General features: G+C 49.5%; 1 protein-coding gene across 4 annotated transcripts; it reads right to left on the reverse strand.

Moving 5' to 3' along the window:
- Positions 1 to 537: 537 nt before the first annotated feature.
- CBX3 (chromobox 3) lies at positions 538 to 16,792 on the reverse strand. 4 transcript variants are annotated; one of them, XM_069088684.1, is made up of 6 exons: positions 16,640 to 16,792; positions 15,318 to 15,369; positions 11,889 to 12,031; positions 5,308 to 5,470; positions 3,847 to 3,941; positions 538 to 2,141 (listed from the first exon to the last, which is right to left on the reverse strand). In XM_069088684.1, exons 2-6 carry the CDS (start codon positions 15,339 to 15,341, stop codon positions 2,015 to 2,017), a joined length of 552 nt encoding a protein of 183 aa, XP_068944785.1. In that variant the 5' UTR covers positions 15,342 to 15,369; positions 16,640 to 16,792; the 3' UTR covers positions 538 to 2,014. The 4 variants fall into 4 exon arrangements, with proteins under 4 accessions (XP_068944785.1, XP_068944783.1, XP_068944786.1 ...); XM_069088682.1 differs by lacking the exon at positions 16,640 to 16,792 and adding an exon at positions 16,217 to 16,405; XM_069088685.1 differs by lacking the exon at positions 15,318 to 15,369 and having other exon boundaries at positions 16,640 to 16,787.
- Positions 16,793 to 16,891: the final 99 nt, after the last annotated feature.

The following is a 16,891-nucleotide window of genomic DNA, read 5'->3' on the forward strand; positions in this document are numbered from 1 at the left end:
GAGTACATTAACGCGATCTAGTCTAACCCCACATATTACAGAAAAAATGGAGGCCCAGGGAGGGGGCACTCAGGAGTTAAGCTTACTGAGTTGTTAACGATTTGACCAAATTCCTCTGGTGTAGCCACCGTTAGGAAATAAACACAGTGACTCAGAGACACAGGTAGACTCGTATAAATTTGATGGAAAAGTGAAGAAAGCGGAACCAGTGTAGACAATTGCAACAATGTATGAAGGACAACAACTCATCTTGTGGGCTCCTGGTGGGAGCCTATGGGCACAAACATTGCACATGTGGTTATGGGTTCTTTCTGTCAGTTTTACGACATCAGTTTTCTTTGTTACACAGCAGGATTTAATATTAGTGGTAGGTATATCAGGAAATACCCGATTAAAAAAACGAAAGGCATCCATGGATCATTCAGACACAGTCCTGAACGTAAGGTGACATTCACTGATTTTTTAGGGAGTTGATTAGGCAAGGCTGGGATTCATGGTACCCATTGCCCCCCTCCCGTGAGGGGAGTATAGAAAAAGTTTTTGCATGTAAAGGAAGAATATAAAACTATTTATTGACCACTGTTCACCAGTATTTACAATAAAGTAAACAATATACAGTTGTATAACATTCCAATGACTACAAAGTTATTTTTTTTTTTGCCTGACTCCTGTGAAGCCAAGTGACCCAAATACTCAAAAGGCTGGTCCTATGTGTTGAAGGGATGGGTTGGGATAAAGAAAGAAAAACATGCACATCAAGAGTATAGAAGACTACCTAACGTGGGTATGTCTGCTTCCCCATTTATGCCCATTGTTAGGAAAACACAACCCCCCAGATGCCTGCCCTTTGGGCAGAATATGTACGTTCCAGCAGGTGGGGTGTGTGTTACTACATGATTAAGAGAGAAGCCTTTGGTTAATTAGTAAAATAAGATGGGACACCCCTACTTTCTGAAGCAGGAAGTCCAAATTTTTCTCTTTTTTAAAATCAAGGCCAAAATGGTTCTATTTTAACATTTCAGGTAAATAGTTCAAACAAATTCTGGCAGCATTTACCCAAGCATGTTTCTAACCTAGGATTGGGCAACCATCAACAATCAAAGCTGTTGGAGCTGTGGGGAGGCTGCCAATCAGCACGGGAAGCCTTGGCTCTTGTCTGGCCAGATCTGGCCAACCAGGCTTTGGGGAGAGAATCCCTTTCAGATAATAATGTGGAGTGGGCCTTTGCACCCACAGGGACAACGCTCACCACCACTTTCATAGGGTCCAGACACTGAGCACCACACTCCACTACCATGAACACTGCAGCAAGGTTGCAAAGTGCCTACAAAATCATTCTATTCAAGAACAGTTAGTGTTTGGAAAAGTGAAGGCAGCACTTTTTCTGCCAGTCAGGAGGAAAAGGGTCTTCAGCTCCCCAGAACTGAGCAATAATGGGAAATGGTTGCCAGCTGTAACCTTCCAATGGATTTATCTCTAGGTATAAAATGTAGCTTTTATTAGTAAATTGGGTTGCAAGTGAATGTCAGATTTCTACGCGGACACAACATTGTCTCAGACAGCTAACCTTAGGCATACATGGGGTTAAACATTTCTTAGGATTCAGAGTAGTGACTACAGAAAGTATTAATCAGTATTTATAAAAGTTTTTCTCTACTGTGGAAGAAGTTTAATAATTCCATAGTATCAAACGCTCTCTTCTGTGATAAATGTTAAGTAAATGCAGAAAGCTTGAATTTACTTGTTCAGTTACCAGTGCTGTTGATGCAAAATAAAAACCAGCCCAAACAAAAAACAAACCAAACAAAAACCTACTTTAAAACCTACCCAGCTCAGTTCTCATTAGATGTAGATGGTGCTCACACTGCTAACAAAAGAATGGAATCGCTATCCAGATTGTTATATATATATATATATATATATATACATATATGTATGTATGCATATATATATATATATATACACACGCACACACGCACACACACACATATATTTTAAAAAGCAACATAAATGATTATTGTGCTTCATCTTCAGGACAGGAGTGCCAGGTCAGTCGCTCCTCGTAAAAGGCGATGACTATCTGAGGACATTTCATATTTGCTTCTTTGGCCAGTACCAAGTCAGCCTCATCAGAATCTTTCCTGTGTAGAGGGTGGAAAAAGCTGGGTCAAAGAAACAACCAAAATACACAATTTAAAATTGATGAATTAAGAACAATTAAGTTGCTAATTAAATTAGGGTGAGGGTTAGGCCTTTGATGGGTCTTGAGGTTGTGTGGCAAACTGGAACCTACTTGAGGTTCTGGCTCTGAGTCTGCTGGTCCTGGGACATTCTCCAAAATTGAGGACCCAGTGCAGCTCATCTGACTGCAGCACAAATCAAATGGCTTCACATTTCACCCTGTTGTTTCTTCCAATTTGAACGAATCTCAGTAGACTCAATTATCCTTATCTTGAGAATGGAATGAAATTAAAAGATCACCAAGAAAATCTGACGGTTAACAGCTTTCCTTTAATTTCAAGTCCTAACACCCTGGAACTTACCTAAACTACATACACATTCTGTTTATTGAACAGGATGTGCAGGCAAAGATGGCTTTTGATTCATACCACTGGACTGAGTAACTAATATCAATGGGCCCACAGAGCCAGCCAAGTACTGGCAGTCAATTTATTAAGCCCCATAGTTAAAAAAAAAAAAAAAAGGTCACTGGTCTAAACTACCTTTACAACAGATCTTTTTGTAGGGGAGAGGGATACAAGGCAATTTTCCTATAAAGGACAGGGCCATTGACTCAGAGAAAACTGCCTCGATGCTTCCCCGTTCCTTTAGATATGCTACAGCCAGCCCCTGCTCCTCACCAAGTCAGAAGCTATCTTTTCATTTTTTGCAAGTGGAGAAAGATTTGTCTTTAAGAGGTGAGGGGTTCTGGCTTTGGCCCAAACTCTATCACTCAAAATTTAGTCATTTCAGATTCCAAGGTATTCTGAGGAAGGCTACACTTTTTATACCATCCCTAAAAGCAGTCACCTCCCCACCCCCCCTTTCTCTGAGCTGTCTGCTACAACATTCATCTCGAGAACATGCTTTGTTTGATGGCCACTGACCACTGTGCCTGTTACTGCAGTCTTTTATTTCTCCCTCTTTATAGGGTTGTCTTCCTGAATCTTTCCTTACTTGTGTTTATCCTGTTTGCCAAATGACCCTTTCCAACCTTTAACAAGTTAGCAAAGAATATTAGTGGACAACTTTTGCTGTGGTTTTAGCAAGTTAACCCCTATCACTAAAAATGAAATATATTCAAACACAGATTAATTTGCCAGGGATACTTTTATTTGGATGAAAAAAAGTATAGTTTTGAACAGTTCACCCTCAGGCCTTGAATCTTGGTGGTGAGCTCCTACAGCCCACCCCCTTCTGCTATTTCCCAGCAGCCACCCTTTCTCTGGCCACTCCCCACAGGCTTGGGTCATTGCTGAGGAGACACCCCTGGCAACACTCTCCTCCTCCACCTCTGTGGTTCACACACACCTGACTAATCCTTAAAGGGTCTGTTCAAGTTACCTTCTCCCAAAGAAAAAACAACTTCCCTCCTGCAGAGTCAAGCTCAGTGTTCCAAGCTCCACCTGTCTCCAAGTACCCACCTGGGCAGCCTTGAGGCATGGACGATCAGGACATCTGCCTAGAGATGGGTGGGCTACTTTTAAATTAAATCTATTTCCCAACATGTGTATGCGTGTACACACACACACACACACACAACCTAGCAAGCACTTGCTTAACAAATGCTTCCTTGTGGGCCATTTTGCCTTGCTGCTTTTGGCCACCTCTCACTTGAGTCCTTACCACTTCATGAGAAACATCAGCTCTCCACTGCTGTCCGTAGCCCCGATGATTCGCTCTGGGTCAAGGCCCCTCGCAAAGCCCCGAGGCTTGTCTGCCTGTCGGGAAAGGTTACAGAGAGTCATTAAGCCAATGCTCTCCCCACTGCCCCGTGATTCTGGCCGGCTATAGAGAGGAGCGTTATTAGAACTTCTGGTCCAAATCCCCCACTTCAAAAAGGAAGAGAACAAAGCCCAGGAGTGGACATAACTTTCTAAAAGCTACAATGAGTGACCTTATCAGAAAATCTAAGTGGCTCAAGTGTGAATCTACATTCAGCACTGAAAAAACCCCAACCAAACCAGGTCAGTTTAAAAAGACTAAAATTTTAAAGTTATTTAATATGAATTATTGGATGACTGAAATTCAATACAGAATACCGAAATGTACAACAGTACATGCTGTGCCATTGGAAAGGTACCAAACTCCTTGATTTGATTTTTTGTTAACAGCAGTTAAGATTTCAGATTGCCTTTTCATGTAATTCAATCAAGGTCACAACACTTAATATCCCCACACAGGAGAGAAGCTGTAGATTCGCCACCCCCAGTGCCATCATAGAGCAGAATTTTCTGGGGGGAGAAGGGGGACTCTGAGATTTGTCTGAGCAATTAAAAATTAGAAGACAAAGGTAACAACTGCCAATTTTTAAAACAGCCTATTTTTTTTTTTTTACTTTAGACAGTGAATTGACTACATAAACACTGTCTAGTTCAGGGGCCCCCAAACCTGGTGGTTCAATCACCTGTGATGAACTGGCCTGCTCATGGAGGCTCTGGTGCTACCAGAAAGCAAACCCTCCCCTGGCCAAGGGGCTTTTGTGGAGTTGAGATAACATTATACAATGTGAGAGGACCCTTCTTGGGAGATAACAATATGTGTGAATTACACAGGTGGATGGAGGCCACCCAAGATCCAAACACAAGCCCTCTTCTTGAATGTGCACTTTTAAAGGGGCATCCTAGGTGAGGACATGTAGGAGAATGAGCCCCTGAATCAAGAGCCAGCGGAAGATGGCTAAAGCTGAGCCCAACACGTAATAAAACATGTTTCCTCATGTGTGATTTGGTGCTGACAATGCTTGGGCCTCACAGGCCCAACCCAGAAGGATTTGGCATTTCCTACTGTTTTCTCTTGGTGGGGATGGGCTTGGGGGACTTCAGATCACTGAACTGGAGGGGCTGGCATGAATCCCAGGCTGTCTGCCCCAGAGTGGAAACTGAAGCAAGAGCAGGGAAGCAGGCTGTCCACAAGTGAGGGCAGAGGTCATTTGCCCCGAGGAATGGGCCTCCCCAGGAGGTCACTAACACAGGACTCAACACAAGTTGAATAACCAGTTCCAGAGTACGGGAGGCCCTCCACAAGCTCCTCCCCAGAAAGTGCCCTCCCAGGAAGCACTCCAGCCATGAGCTCCAGAACACTTACCGACTCACGCTTCTTCTTTGACTTGCTGTCATCAGACTCGCTGTCCGATAGAGATTTCCTCTTGGCTCCATCCTTCTCTTTCCCAGCCTTCTGAGAATTCAGAAATGCTTCAATTAACTCTGGACAATCCAAGTTTTCCTCAGGCTCCCACGTATTGTCGGCACTGTTTGGGAGAATCCAAGGTGACAGCATTCAGCAGATGATCAGCCCTTGATGACCACCCTCACCCAAACTCAGGCTCTGGCCCGCCCCAATGCAATGGCCAGTCCTTCCATTTGGGAAGCCTTTGGCGTCTCCACAAAGCTCTCAATGCCCTCTTCACTAGCAGGAACAGCCCAGCATCCAGACCAGGGGTGGGGAGCCTGTGGCCTCGAGGCCACCTGAGGCCCTATTGGTCCTCAGGTGCGACCTTCTGAGTTCAAGTTTTACAGAACAAATCTTTTTATTAAGGGAATGTGTTCTGTGAAGTTTGGAGACAAAGGGCTACAGATTCCCTACCCCTGGTGGTCTGGACAGTAGTCGGCATTTAAAAGCAAATTAGCAGTTTGGAACTGGTGTGTTACAGAACAGGATAGCAGGACAGCTAAATGAGTGCATGTAACACAACCCAACAGACCCACCACCATCCCAGAGTCCCCAGAACTTCTCAAAGGCAGCAGTGTCTGGACCCTGGCCTCTTAGTTGAGGTTCCAGGCTTCAAACACAACCTCCCCGCCTACCCAACTTGCCAGTTAGAGCTCAGGTGTGCTCCCACTCATCTGAATGCTGGCCAAAATGTCACATATTCTCTGCCTCCAAAAGGAGAGACTGGGACCCTGAGACATTGGCACAGGGGGAGGGCTCCAAGTCAAGGGCATCACCTTCACCTGCCCCTCCTTGCTGCAAGTGCTCAAAGTTGGCTCTGAAAGCAATGAATGCCAATAACAAAAAACAAACCACCCAGGGTTCTTGGGAAACAGGCACAAAACACAAGTAATGTGACCACCATCTGCTCTCCAGAAGTGCAGTCATGTCCCATAAGCTCTGGGGGAAGCAGATTAATTCACTATTAAGTGATACAGACCTAAGTCACAAAATAGGGAGCCAGGGGGGGAGGTCTTCCATCCCGCTTCTGCTTCCCTCTGAAGCCCCTTCTAGGCACTCTCCCGTGTCTCACCGATGTCTCCAAGGTTCCTTCCTTCCTCCCCCTTTTCGTACAGAGTGTGAGGCTCCATAGGGTCATCCAGGGAGTTGTCAGAATGGGACAATAATTCAGAGAGGGGAAGAGAGGAGGCAGCGCTCAGTGGAAGCTGCTGCAGACAGGCCAAGGTGGACAGACTGTTACAGGGGAGTGAGGAGGGGAGATGGAGAACCTAAGGAAAATAGGTAACACAAGGGGAGGAGAGAGGGATGGTGGCCAGATGTTCTCTGAGGGTCTGAAAGGCTTCAAGGACGAAGCTCTGGTCAGTGCACCAGGGAGCAGAAGCAGAGGGTGAGCCGAGGGATCTGGCTCAAGATGGGAGCTGTCAATGTGCAATCAGTGAAACCAGCTGATTCTGTGAGCTCCTCAGCCATTCAGAAAGGTGAGGACGAACCATAACACTGGGGAGCACGCACAGACATATCAGAAAGCAAGGTGAGGAAGGTGGTATGTGGGAGGAGAGGAACAGGCCTGAGGCCCCTGGCTGCAGGGACATGGGGACACAGCTGTCAGAATCACTAAGGTCACTGGGGGGGGAGGAGGGGAGAATGCTGGCTGAGCTCCTAAGAGTTTGAAGTATTGTGAGGAGGGACCACAAATGGGAAGGGTTAAGGGATATGGCTCCCCAGTTTTCTACGAAATCCATTAAAGCAAGGAGCTAGAAGGATTGTCCAAGGACTTCCCAAGGTCCTGATCACAAGAAAGTGGGGTTCCCCAGGGCACAGTGCAAGACTCAGAAGATGAGTGGGCTAGAGATAAGGAGTCAGGGCCCAAGGAAGTACGGGGGCTCCCTGTACCTATCGCAGGGGCACTGGAAGACAGGTTCCCAGAGGGCCACAAGGGTTCCAAATGTTGGGGTCTGTCTGGTAGCTCCATGAGTTGCCCTTTCTATGGAGGGTCCAGTAGGGTGAGAAACACCTCCCATACCAGACAGGGAGTGGTGTGGCAGGCACTGTGCTAAGTGACCAGCAAATATGATCTCCGCTGAGGATGCAAAAAAGATGCTATGGCAGAATGACAGAATTTGGTAACTGGATGAAGGGGACAGAGGAGAGAGATCTGAGACATGGGAGTGGAGAGAGGAAAAGAGAGCAGGATATTTGGAGGTAGGGCAGAGTGGCTTAGGTGGATGAAAGTTGCCAAGGCCAATGGAGGCATAATGGGTGGTGATCCCAAAGGCAGGAAAGGATGTGGCCCCAGCCCAGAAGGACAAGTAAGCCAGAGACCAGGTACCATCCAAGCCTGGTCTAGGACAGGCACCCAGTTCAAGTTCACAAGGCAATTCCCTCACAGATATACTTCCCATTTTTAAAAAGGACCCAGAATCACGGCAGCTCGGGGGCACAGTGAATAGAGCACCAGCCCTGGAGTCAGGAGGACCTGAGTTCAAATCCAGCCTCAGAAACTTAACACAAAACTAGCTGTGTGACCTTGGGCAACTCACCTAACCCCAATGGCCCTGCCCTCCCCCTCCAAAAAAAAAAAAAAAAGGACCCAGAATCTAAGCAGTTTCATATGGAAGAGTAGAGTCTTGACTCAGGCCTTCTGGCCCCAGATGCAAGTGTGGCGTTTACTGGATCCCACAGCCCTCTCACTGGGCCTCAGTGGTCACAGTAGCTTGTTGTGTGGGATCTGCTTGACCCAAACCCAGGACCATGAGAAGCCAGGACCAGGAAGCAGCCAGGGCTCCTGAGAACCTCTAAGCACACTCCTACCACATCCATGATCCCAACATGCTTCACAACCACTTAAGGAAATCAAGCAGCTTCTTTCAGGTTTTTTTTTTCTTCTTGGAGGGCAGTTGGGGTGAAGAAACTTGCCCAAGGTCACACAGCTAGTGTTTTTGTGTGGGTGTTAAGTATCTGAGGCTGGAAGCGAACTTGGGCCCTCCTGACTCTGGGGCAGACACTCTGCTCACTGTGCCACCTAGCCGCCCCTGCAATCAGCTTTTTTACAGATCAAGAAATGGAGGCCCTCCCCTCCATCGGCCTAGAGGGGCCAAGCTGTCTTTGTGAGGTAGACACATGAAAAGAAAACACAAACCCTCTGGCAAGCATTTGGTTTCTTTGGTTTCTCTGCAGGGGAATTCTGGCCTGGTTTCTATCCCCAGAAGGGTCTAACACTGGAAACTTTCTTGCTGCCCAGGACTGTCCTGTCCTGCACTCCAGTGTCTCTCCATTATCATGTGCAGGAAGGGACCGCTGCCCATCCTATGCCCCCAGGATCCTCTGAGAACCATGGATTGTGGCCTGGGCATGGCAGGACATCCAAAGGCTGCCTGGTGTGGGCAGAAGCCACTGCTGGGCACAATCTGGTTACTGACCTCACATGCCTGCCACCTCTACAAGGAACCTCCTTCCCACAGACTGAGATACCAGGTCGTGCTCTGAGCCTGAACCTGCCACTTCTCCTTTGATGTTAAACAAGGTAATGATTTCCCAGGGCCTCGCGGATGACTGTTTCACTGTCCATCTTGCCATTGCCTGAGGTCACCACAGGGACCGACACTCCTGCTGCGTTCCTTGCTCAATGTCCTCAGGATGGAACATGGAACAAAACACTGCTCGCTCTTTCTGAGTGCCCCAGCTGCCTGCCCTCACCTCCTTTTACCTGCCTCCGCTTTCCTCCATGTCAGGGCCCTCCTCCTGACTCCCTAGCACCTCTCTCTCCCCAAGGGAAGGGATTCCACAATTCTGTCCACCCAAAAAGACTTGGCAGGAGAGGATCCCATAGTGTGGACAATCTAGAATATTCCAGAAAACCGCCCAAAGCCCCCAAAATGGAAAGAGCTATCGTTTCTGTGGACAGAGAAGTGGGTGCCAGCTTCTTCCTCTCTGCAGCGCGAGCTCCGCTCAAGGCCTTTGGACCCCACCCCAAGCATCCATCCCCTCATCAACCTTAGAGTCACTAGCTTTCTGTTAAGCCGACTGGTCCCACCATTGTGTATCTGACCCAGGGCCACTTTCTAATGGCCAGATCCAAGAGCCAATCTCCAAAGATGCCCGGATTCTTATTCACCCCAAAGGGCAACAAAATGACTCACTTTTCATGTTCTAGTTTTAATGACCCAATGGGCAGTACTCTGGAAACCCTCAAGTACCCTATAAGTTCACACTGTTATTCAGGCAGAGATAAATTCTTGGCTCTCAAAATTCCCCCAGCATCCCCTTTCTTTCTACGTGAAACATGAAACCCAGCAGCCAGCTCCTCTGGGAGGGGCAGGGTTTGGGTTAACCCTGCACTTCCTGACTCCTGAAAGACTCTTTTCAAAGAAGACGTTATTCAAGCCTAAGATTGATGATGCGGAGCTCTTTACCACCTGCACTAGGGACAGAGCCAACAGCACTCAGGATTCCTATCAGAGCCCTGAAATGGTAACTTTGCAGTGACTTAGCTAGTTAGTAAAGAGATTCAGACAAGAGGCAGCACAGATGACAAGGCTGTGTGAACCAATCAATACCAGTCTTTTCTAATTGGCAACAGGACCAGATTATTCTAATCAAGTGTAATGACAAGGATCAATGTGGCTGAAATAGAAATGTTCCTAGTAACCTGGGAGCAAAGAAACCTATTCATACAATCCCATTTGCCCAGTCTGGCTCCAGCTGTGTCCCTGCAGAGGGTGCCACCATCCTCCCAGGCCCCAGTGGTCATCCTCTTGCCCTCCCGCAGACCACTGCTACAAGGCCTGGGACTTGGCCTTCTACCATTGTATTCACACCTCTTTTCCTGACCCTGCCACCCACTGGCTTGGGCAGGTGGCAGCATGTCTTTCACTGTGCTGGCAGGGATCTTCCTGGGGTGCGGGTCTGACCATCTCACTCCCCCTTCTCCTACTCACAGCCCAGATGACAGCCCCCTCTCCGGGAATGCTCTTCCTGCCCCCTCCACCTCTGGGCTTGTTTCCAGTCCCAGTTCCAACACCCCAACCCCTCCCATTCTAGTCCCTTCTCTCTGCTGATTATTTCCTACTTATCCCACCCATGACTTCTAGCCTCCCTTCACTGGATGGCTAGTCCCCCCCCCCGCCCCTGCCCCAGGGCAGGGACTGTGGCATATCTCTCTTTGATTCCCTGGTGCTGAGCACATAGTAGGTGCTTCATGTTCAAGGACCTCTAAATAGCTTGGCAGAGGAAGTCAAAGAGCAAGGGAAGGAAGCAGTTGTGGTTTTCTGCTGGCAGTGCGGGGTGGGCTCTATCAAGCTGCCAAGTAAAGGAAACAGAGCAAGAGCTCTGGGAACTCTCCCAGGTGGCAAGATTTGTTCCTCAACCCTGTGGAGGAAATGGGGAAAACCAGGTTCAAGCCGGGTCTGCTCTGCCCTGGGTGAGGATGTGCTCAGTGCTGGCGGCCCCTGAGCCCCTGCCCATGTTACAATGTAACTGTCCCTGATGTTGATTCCCAAGGCTTACCGCTATGTTTCCTCTTCACTATCAAGGCCCACATACCCATCCTCTGAATTCCTCCTGGGCCTGGCTCTCACCATGGTCACAAGTACTCCTAGCTCAAGGCCGATGGCTGATGGCCAGGGCATCTCCAGGCCCCCTCTGAGGAGGCGCTCCTGGCTTGGTGGGACCCACTCAAACCTGGGCAGCTAGAAGTCACTTCCACAACAGAAGGAACTACAAAAATTCCAACCAACTCCTATCATGTTTTCTGCCCCTCCCCACACCTTGTGCACCAGGCCCTATAAGAACTGCAAAGGCTCAACCACAGCTTTACAACTTTGAAGGGGAGACATGCCACGGAGAGAGCTAGAAAGCTAGGCTGAAGGGATTATAGAATGGTACATTTGTCCGATTAGCTATGGGGCTCAGTGGACAGAGCCTGGGCCCGGACTCAGGGAGAGCAAGTTCAGACAACTGGCACTGACTAGCAGGGTGACCCTCGGCAAGTCACTTCACCTCTGAATGCAGTTTCCTCATCTCTAAAACAGGGGTGGTGTTGGTATCTACTTCCAGGGCTTCTCTGAGGACCAAATGAGACAATCTTGATAAACCTTAGAGGTCATGTGAAGGCTAGTGACAGGTACTGTTGCTCTAGCTTTAGCATAAAGCCATGAGGGTTTTACCCTCATGCCTCAACAGCAGTAACAGCCCCTGGAGCACACAGGACCCCACGGCCCATTTCTGGACCTGAGTCTCTTGCTGCCCACACGTTCAATGTTCAGTGCAGGGAGATGTCAATCGGGCCGACCCAGCGCAAGGCCCTGCACACTTCTCCCGACAGGCCAGCTCCTGCCTGAGGCCCTTCCTCATCTTCTCAGGGGCCAGAACCTCCTACCCCCCCCTTTCTTAGGTGTGCAGCTCCTTGTTTTCTATTTGTATTGTGCGTGTGGAGGCAGGGGTGGGGAGGCCTCTCCCCCTCAGCCCTCTGGTACCCTCAGTCCCTCCCAGAGGCTTACTCGGTGAACCCTTTCCACTTCAGGAAGTATTCCACCTTCCCGTTCACCACGCGCCGGTCCAGCACCTTCTCCACCACAAACTCTTCGGGCTCCGCCTCCTCCACTTTCTTACTCTTGCCATTCTGTTTTTTTCCCATCTTTTGCTAAAGAAAAAAAAAAAAGGAAAAAAGAAAACAAGCCGTGACTGTCAAGCCTCTGGGTCTCCTCACTTCTCACCTCACTGTCCTGGGTGCTTAACTCCCGACATGTGGCAGCTGCCCCAGACTCCACTGGCTCCCCTTCACTGCCCCCATAAGAGACGCCTGGGTAGGAGGAGGAGGGCACCCACCTGGACTCAGCCGCCCCTGCCCTTCCCTGCCTCCCACTGGACACCAGAAACTAGCCTGACCCTTTGCTGCAATGCAAGGCTCCCAAGGACTGTCAACACATTTCCAAGTGCAGAGCCCCAAAAGGGAGCAAGAATAAAATGTCATTGCAGGATGCAAACAGGCCAAACAGATGCCCCTTCTGTTTAAGAAACCAGATGTTAACCAGGAACATGTATGGATGTGGTCAGTCACATGGCTGGTAACTGAATCTAGTATGTTAACAAGGACTGAAGCTCAACAGAAGAAGCTAGAGCCACACACTGTTAAAACTCACTCTAAAATAAAACCCCAAAGTCTCCAAGAGGAAAACCAAGTGGGCAGCACTTGGCCTACAGCCCACCCAGAAATCACTGAGCAGGTGCCTCCCTTCCCAGCCCCCAGCTCAGACAACGAAGTGACAAAGGTGACAGGTAAGAGCGTGTTTCCAGGATTCTCAGACTATCCTTGACCACGGGAAACAAACTCATAATGCTATCACCAAAATGACTGTGAAGGTGAAGGGGCGAAAAAAGGGCTCCTGTTTCTGTCCCTTAAGAGAACAAGTTAAAATGGCGGCCCAGCTCATCAGTGATGCCATCAGGACTTGGTGTGAGCCCACACTCAAAGGGACAGCACTCATGCCCTCAAGCAACAACATTTTTCTGAAGATTTTTTTACTCACTGAAACAACTGCCCCAGATTCCCTGGTTAAGCACTCACTTCCTATATGTTCTCTTGGCAGACGATGGCTTTTGTGTTTATTAAACATAATGAAAACCTTAGTTGCTTGTAGCTTAAAGTAATCTCCCAAATGTAGTGTGAATGCACACAAATGTGAAGTTTCTCAAGATTCCAAGAGGACATATTTTGAATACTGACACAAATATATAAACATATTTGTTATGCCATGTAAAATGGAAGACATTTTGCTTCCATTATAAAGCCATCAAACTTATGATTCTGTTTTACTAAAACCTCCAAGGAGATGCCCAGAGCATAAAATCATCAGCACCAGCAGAAAATCAACACTTTGGCAGTATGCGGATGGAGCATGGTCCAAGAGCTTTCTGCTTTTGAACATTGGATGAGCATCAGGGGAAGTCAGGAATGATTAGGGGGGCAAATTAAGAAACTGGGCAAAGACAAAAAGCTGATCAGAATGAGAGCACCAACCCCAACCCGACAGAAGACAAAACAGCCGCTACTTGCGAAGATAAGGAGCAAAGAGGCTCAAGTTCAAAAGGCTGAACACAGCAGATGCAGAAAGCAGGAGGAAGGAGACAGAGGAAGAGGCAAAGGCACAGAGACTAGCTGGCATGGCAGGCCCCATGCCCAGGGCTCTGGTGGGATGCTGATTTGGAGGACACTTTTCATGCTCACAATGTTCTCTGGAAAAATGAAGTAGGCAGTTCTCAGCATAGGGGTATCTCCCTCTAGGACCCTACCACTCCTCTCTACCATGCAGCAAAGAAAAATAATCACCTTTCCTAATTCAGTTGTAGAAAAAATGGGAAGAACTGGAACTTCTAAAAGGAAGGATCCACCTTCTGGGGTTTGGGGAATTTCTCTGAAAATCCCATTGATTTTTTATGATCCAAAGCTGCCATTTGGGAGTCCTCTTAGGAAGACCTTTGTCCACTGAGGGTACAAAGCAAGGTCAGATGGCACACAAAGTTTTGGAAATCAGTGTGCACACCACTTTCCTGGCTTGAGAACTGACTGAGGTGACGGCAAGTGAACATTTCCACAGGCTCCTTCTGCCCATCCATGCATCATGAGAACCCGCCATTCTCCCCATCACAGTTAACCCTTCCTCTTCATTTGAGTTTCTTTGGCCACAGGATGCAGTCAAAACAAAGTCATAAAAAAGGGACATCTGGCTGAGGCAAGCCAGGAAAAATCAAAGGAAAGAAGCCAGGGTATCATCCAAGCCTCTTCCCAGAGCCATCTTCACATTATAAACGACACTGAGTGCTTGGCAATCTCACCAGACAACCTTAGTATTTCAGCTGTCAACTTACTCTCCACTGCACTTGGCTCAAGTGTACAATCTAACATCACATGATTTATCAACAATCTCCTCTTTTCTTTACTGTGAATCCAAAGCATATACAGACATTGTGGTTTCAGCTGTGTGAATACTCACCTTTCTGGCCTAAAAAAATGACTAAAACAATACAGAACTTGATACAATGGGAACCATAACTTTGAATTTCGTGATTTTCATGTGAATTTTCAATGAATGTTTTTAATGAATATTTGATTTCAGCAAGCATTAAATTTGATGGGTCTAAGTAGAAGCAACTTGTGCACATTTTGGTACAGAAATCAATATAGGAGGCATCATGAAATGGCCAGATACAAACACTGTAGTTGGTAGAAAAGGTTGTTTTGAAATAAGCATAAGGTTTGGAGCTCTGTTCTTCCCTGTCCCCTAAAACTTACTTATAAGAAAATCACAACCTGGTTGATACAACTTGGAGACATGTAGCAGTTTAAAGTCTCCCTGGCTCTTGCAAAGTTTAAAAAAAAAAATACACAAGGTTCAAAGAGTAACTTTTACCCTAGATTAACTTGAGGAATAACCTGGCTTTTAAACTATAACACATTCCTAGAACAACAACCCCCAGACCCTTAATTCATCCTAACTTCAACTGTGGCCACAGCCAATCAGAAGGCTCCTAGGAATTCCATAGGCCCTCTAAGGCTGGCAGCATCCTATGAGATGGAATGCTGCAAGAAGAAAGGATGCTAAAGAAACCCTGTTATTTTCTTTGAAGATACTATGTAACTGTTGCTTATGTAGCTTCACTAACCTACCTTTCCTGCCCTGCAAAAAAAAACCCCTTTGGTGTTCAAGATGAGTTTCTCACTAGATCTATTGGACTTGTTACAAAGTCACTTTAATGCCCTCTCTCCTAACTTCAAGCTCAAGGTCTTTGGATGGGGTCCGAATTCTTAGACTTGGCTAAAAAGTTGGATGTGTTTAGGAACCACAGAGATGCAAAGTTATAATTGTTTTTTGGGAAGGGGGGGAAGATTTGGGTTAATCCTTACATATTTTAGGTGCTTATAAACTTACCAATGTAGTTTTATTGGAGGCCATTTTTTATTGCAGACTTGAAGAGCTTTTACTAGAAAAATGCATGACAGTTAAAAGGAAGTTTACATGAGAGAAAAAGCTAGTTGAATACAAGTTCGGTCCTGATTCCAACCCCCATGTATGCAGCACACATCTCTTTCTGGACACAAGCGAGTTTGGACAGAATGCAGTGGAGGAGCCCACTTGGAGCTCCTGCGCACGTTCCGAGTGGCACACACCTAAGCCTCCATCAGCATGCTCACCTAAGCCCTAGCATTCACCAAGCTTCCTGGGGAGGCGGTTGGGGGGGGAGCGGACAGACACAAAGCCTGACTCCTCCGACACCGGGGCAAGGAGCCCCAGGGGGCGGTCCTGTTTGGCGGGGAGTGAGGGCAGCAGTGCTCCCAATTTAACCCCACCGATCCCAAATTGGAGGTCTGGCCGATAACGAGCAGAACCTGGGGGCTCCCGAGGCCACCCTGCGGCCAGAGCTTTCACGTGGCTGCCTGGCCACCCCTGCCCACGCTCCCGAGACCAAGGCCAAAGGGAGGCCGCCGTCCAAGGCCAGGCCGCGCTGCCGGGCGGACCATCGGCCGCCCCCCCCCCCGCCCCAGCACCCTCCCGGACCTCTCCTCACCTCCCCGCTCCTGCCTCTACGACCCCAGCGGGGGCGGGAACAAAGGCCCGTACCTCGCGGGGGGCCGGGCCTGGCGCCGGATGCGCCGGCCTCGGCCAGGGCTAACGGGACGGGCCCGCGAGGCGTCCGTGGGGGGAGGGGTCCCCGTGGCCGCCGCGGCCCCCGCCCGGCGCACCAGGCCAACCCCGACGTGGGCGCCCCCCCGCCCGGTCCCAGGGCCCGGGGTGTGGGAAGGGGAGGGGAGAGCAAGAAAGGCACCGACTTCACCGCCGCTCCGGGTCCGGGCCGCTGCTGCTGCCGCCGCCCGCCTGCGTGCGAGCGAGCCCTGCCCGCGGCTACCGCCGCCGCCTTCGAGCGAGCGGGCGAGATGAGTCCCGGGGCCGCGGCGGGAAGGGGGGGGAGAACGGCTGGGCCGGGCTGGGCTGCGCGGGGCCGCCGCTGCCGCTGCTGCTGCTGCTGCTGGGGGCCGCCGCTGCCGTCGCTGCTGAGCACGGAGAGGGAGGGGAGCGCGGAGGCGGAGTCCGGCGGCCGGCCAGGGCGGGGCGATGACGTCAGGGGCGGGGCTCCGGGCGGCGGGAAAGGGCGGGGGAGGGGCGGGAGGGGCGATCGGCATCCGCCTCCGGGCTGTGCCGCACTGAGGGCGTGGGGGGGGGGGGGGGGGGAAGGGGGCGGGGGCTCTACTTACCGTCGCGGGCCGCCGTGCGGTTCCCAAAGAGAGGACGGGCTTGGGGGCGAGGGCGGCTGCAACTGCGGAGGGCCTGGCGGCCGCGCAGGCTCGAAATGGGCTGGGCGGGGGCTCCGCCGCGCCGGCGTCTACGCTGGCGCCAAAACGCGGGCCCGCTAGGACTTCCTCCCTGCGGGTGGGGGCGGGGTCGGCCACGGGTGGGGGAGGGAGCCGCGGGAAAGAATGGGGCGGTGGAGTCGGGGCCCTTTTAGG

Source organism: Petaurus breviceps, unplaced genomic scaffold (assembly GCF_028583685.1).
Source record: "Petaurus breviceps papuanus isolate PSGF00001 unplaced genomic scaffold, PetGlider_PUasm1.0 185, whole genome shotgun sequence".
In the NCBI taxonomy this organism is placed as follows: domain Eukaryota; kingdom Metazoa; phylum Chordata; class Mammalia; order Diprotodontia; family Petauridae; genus Petaurus; species Petaurus breviceps.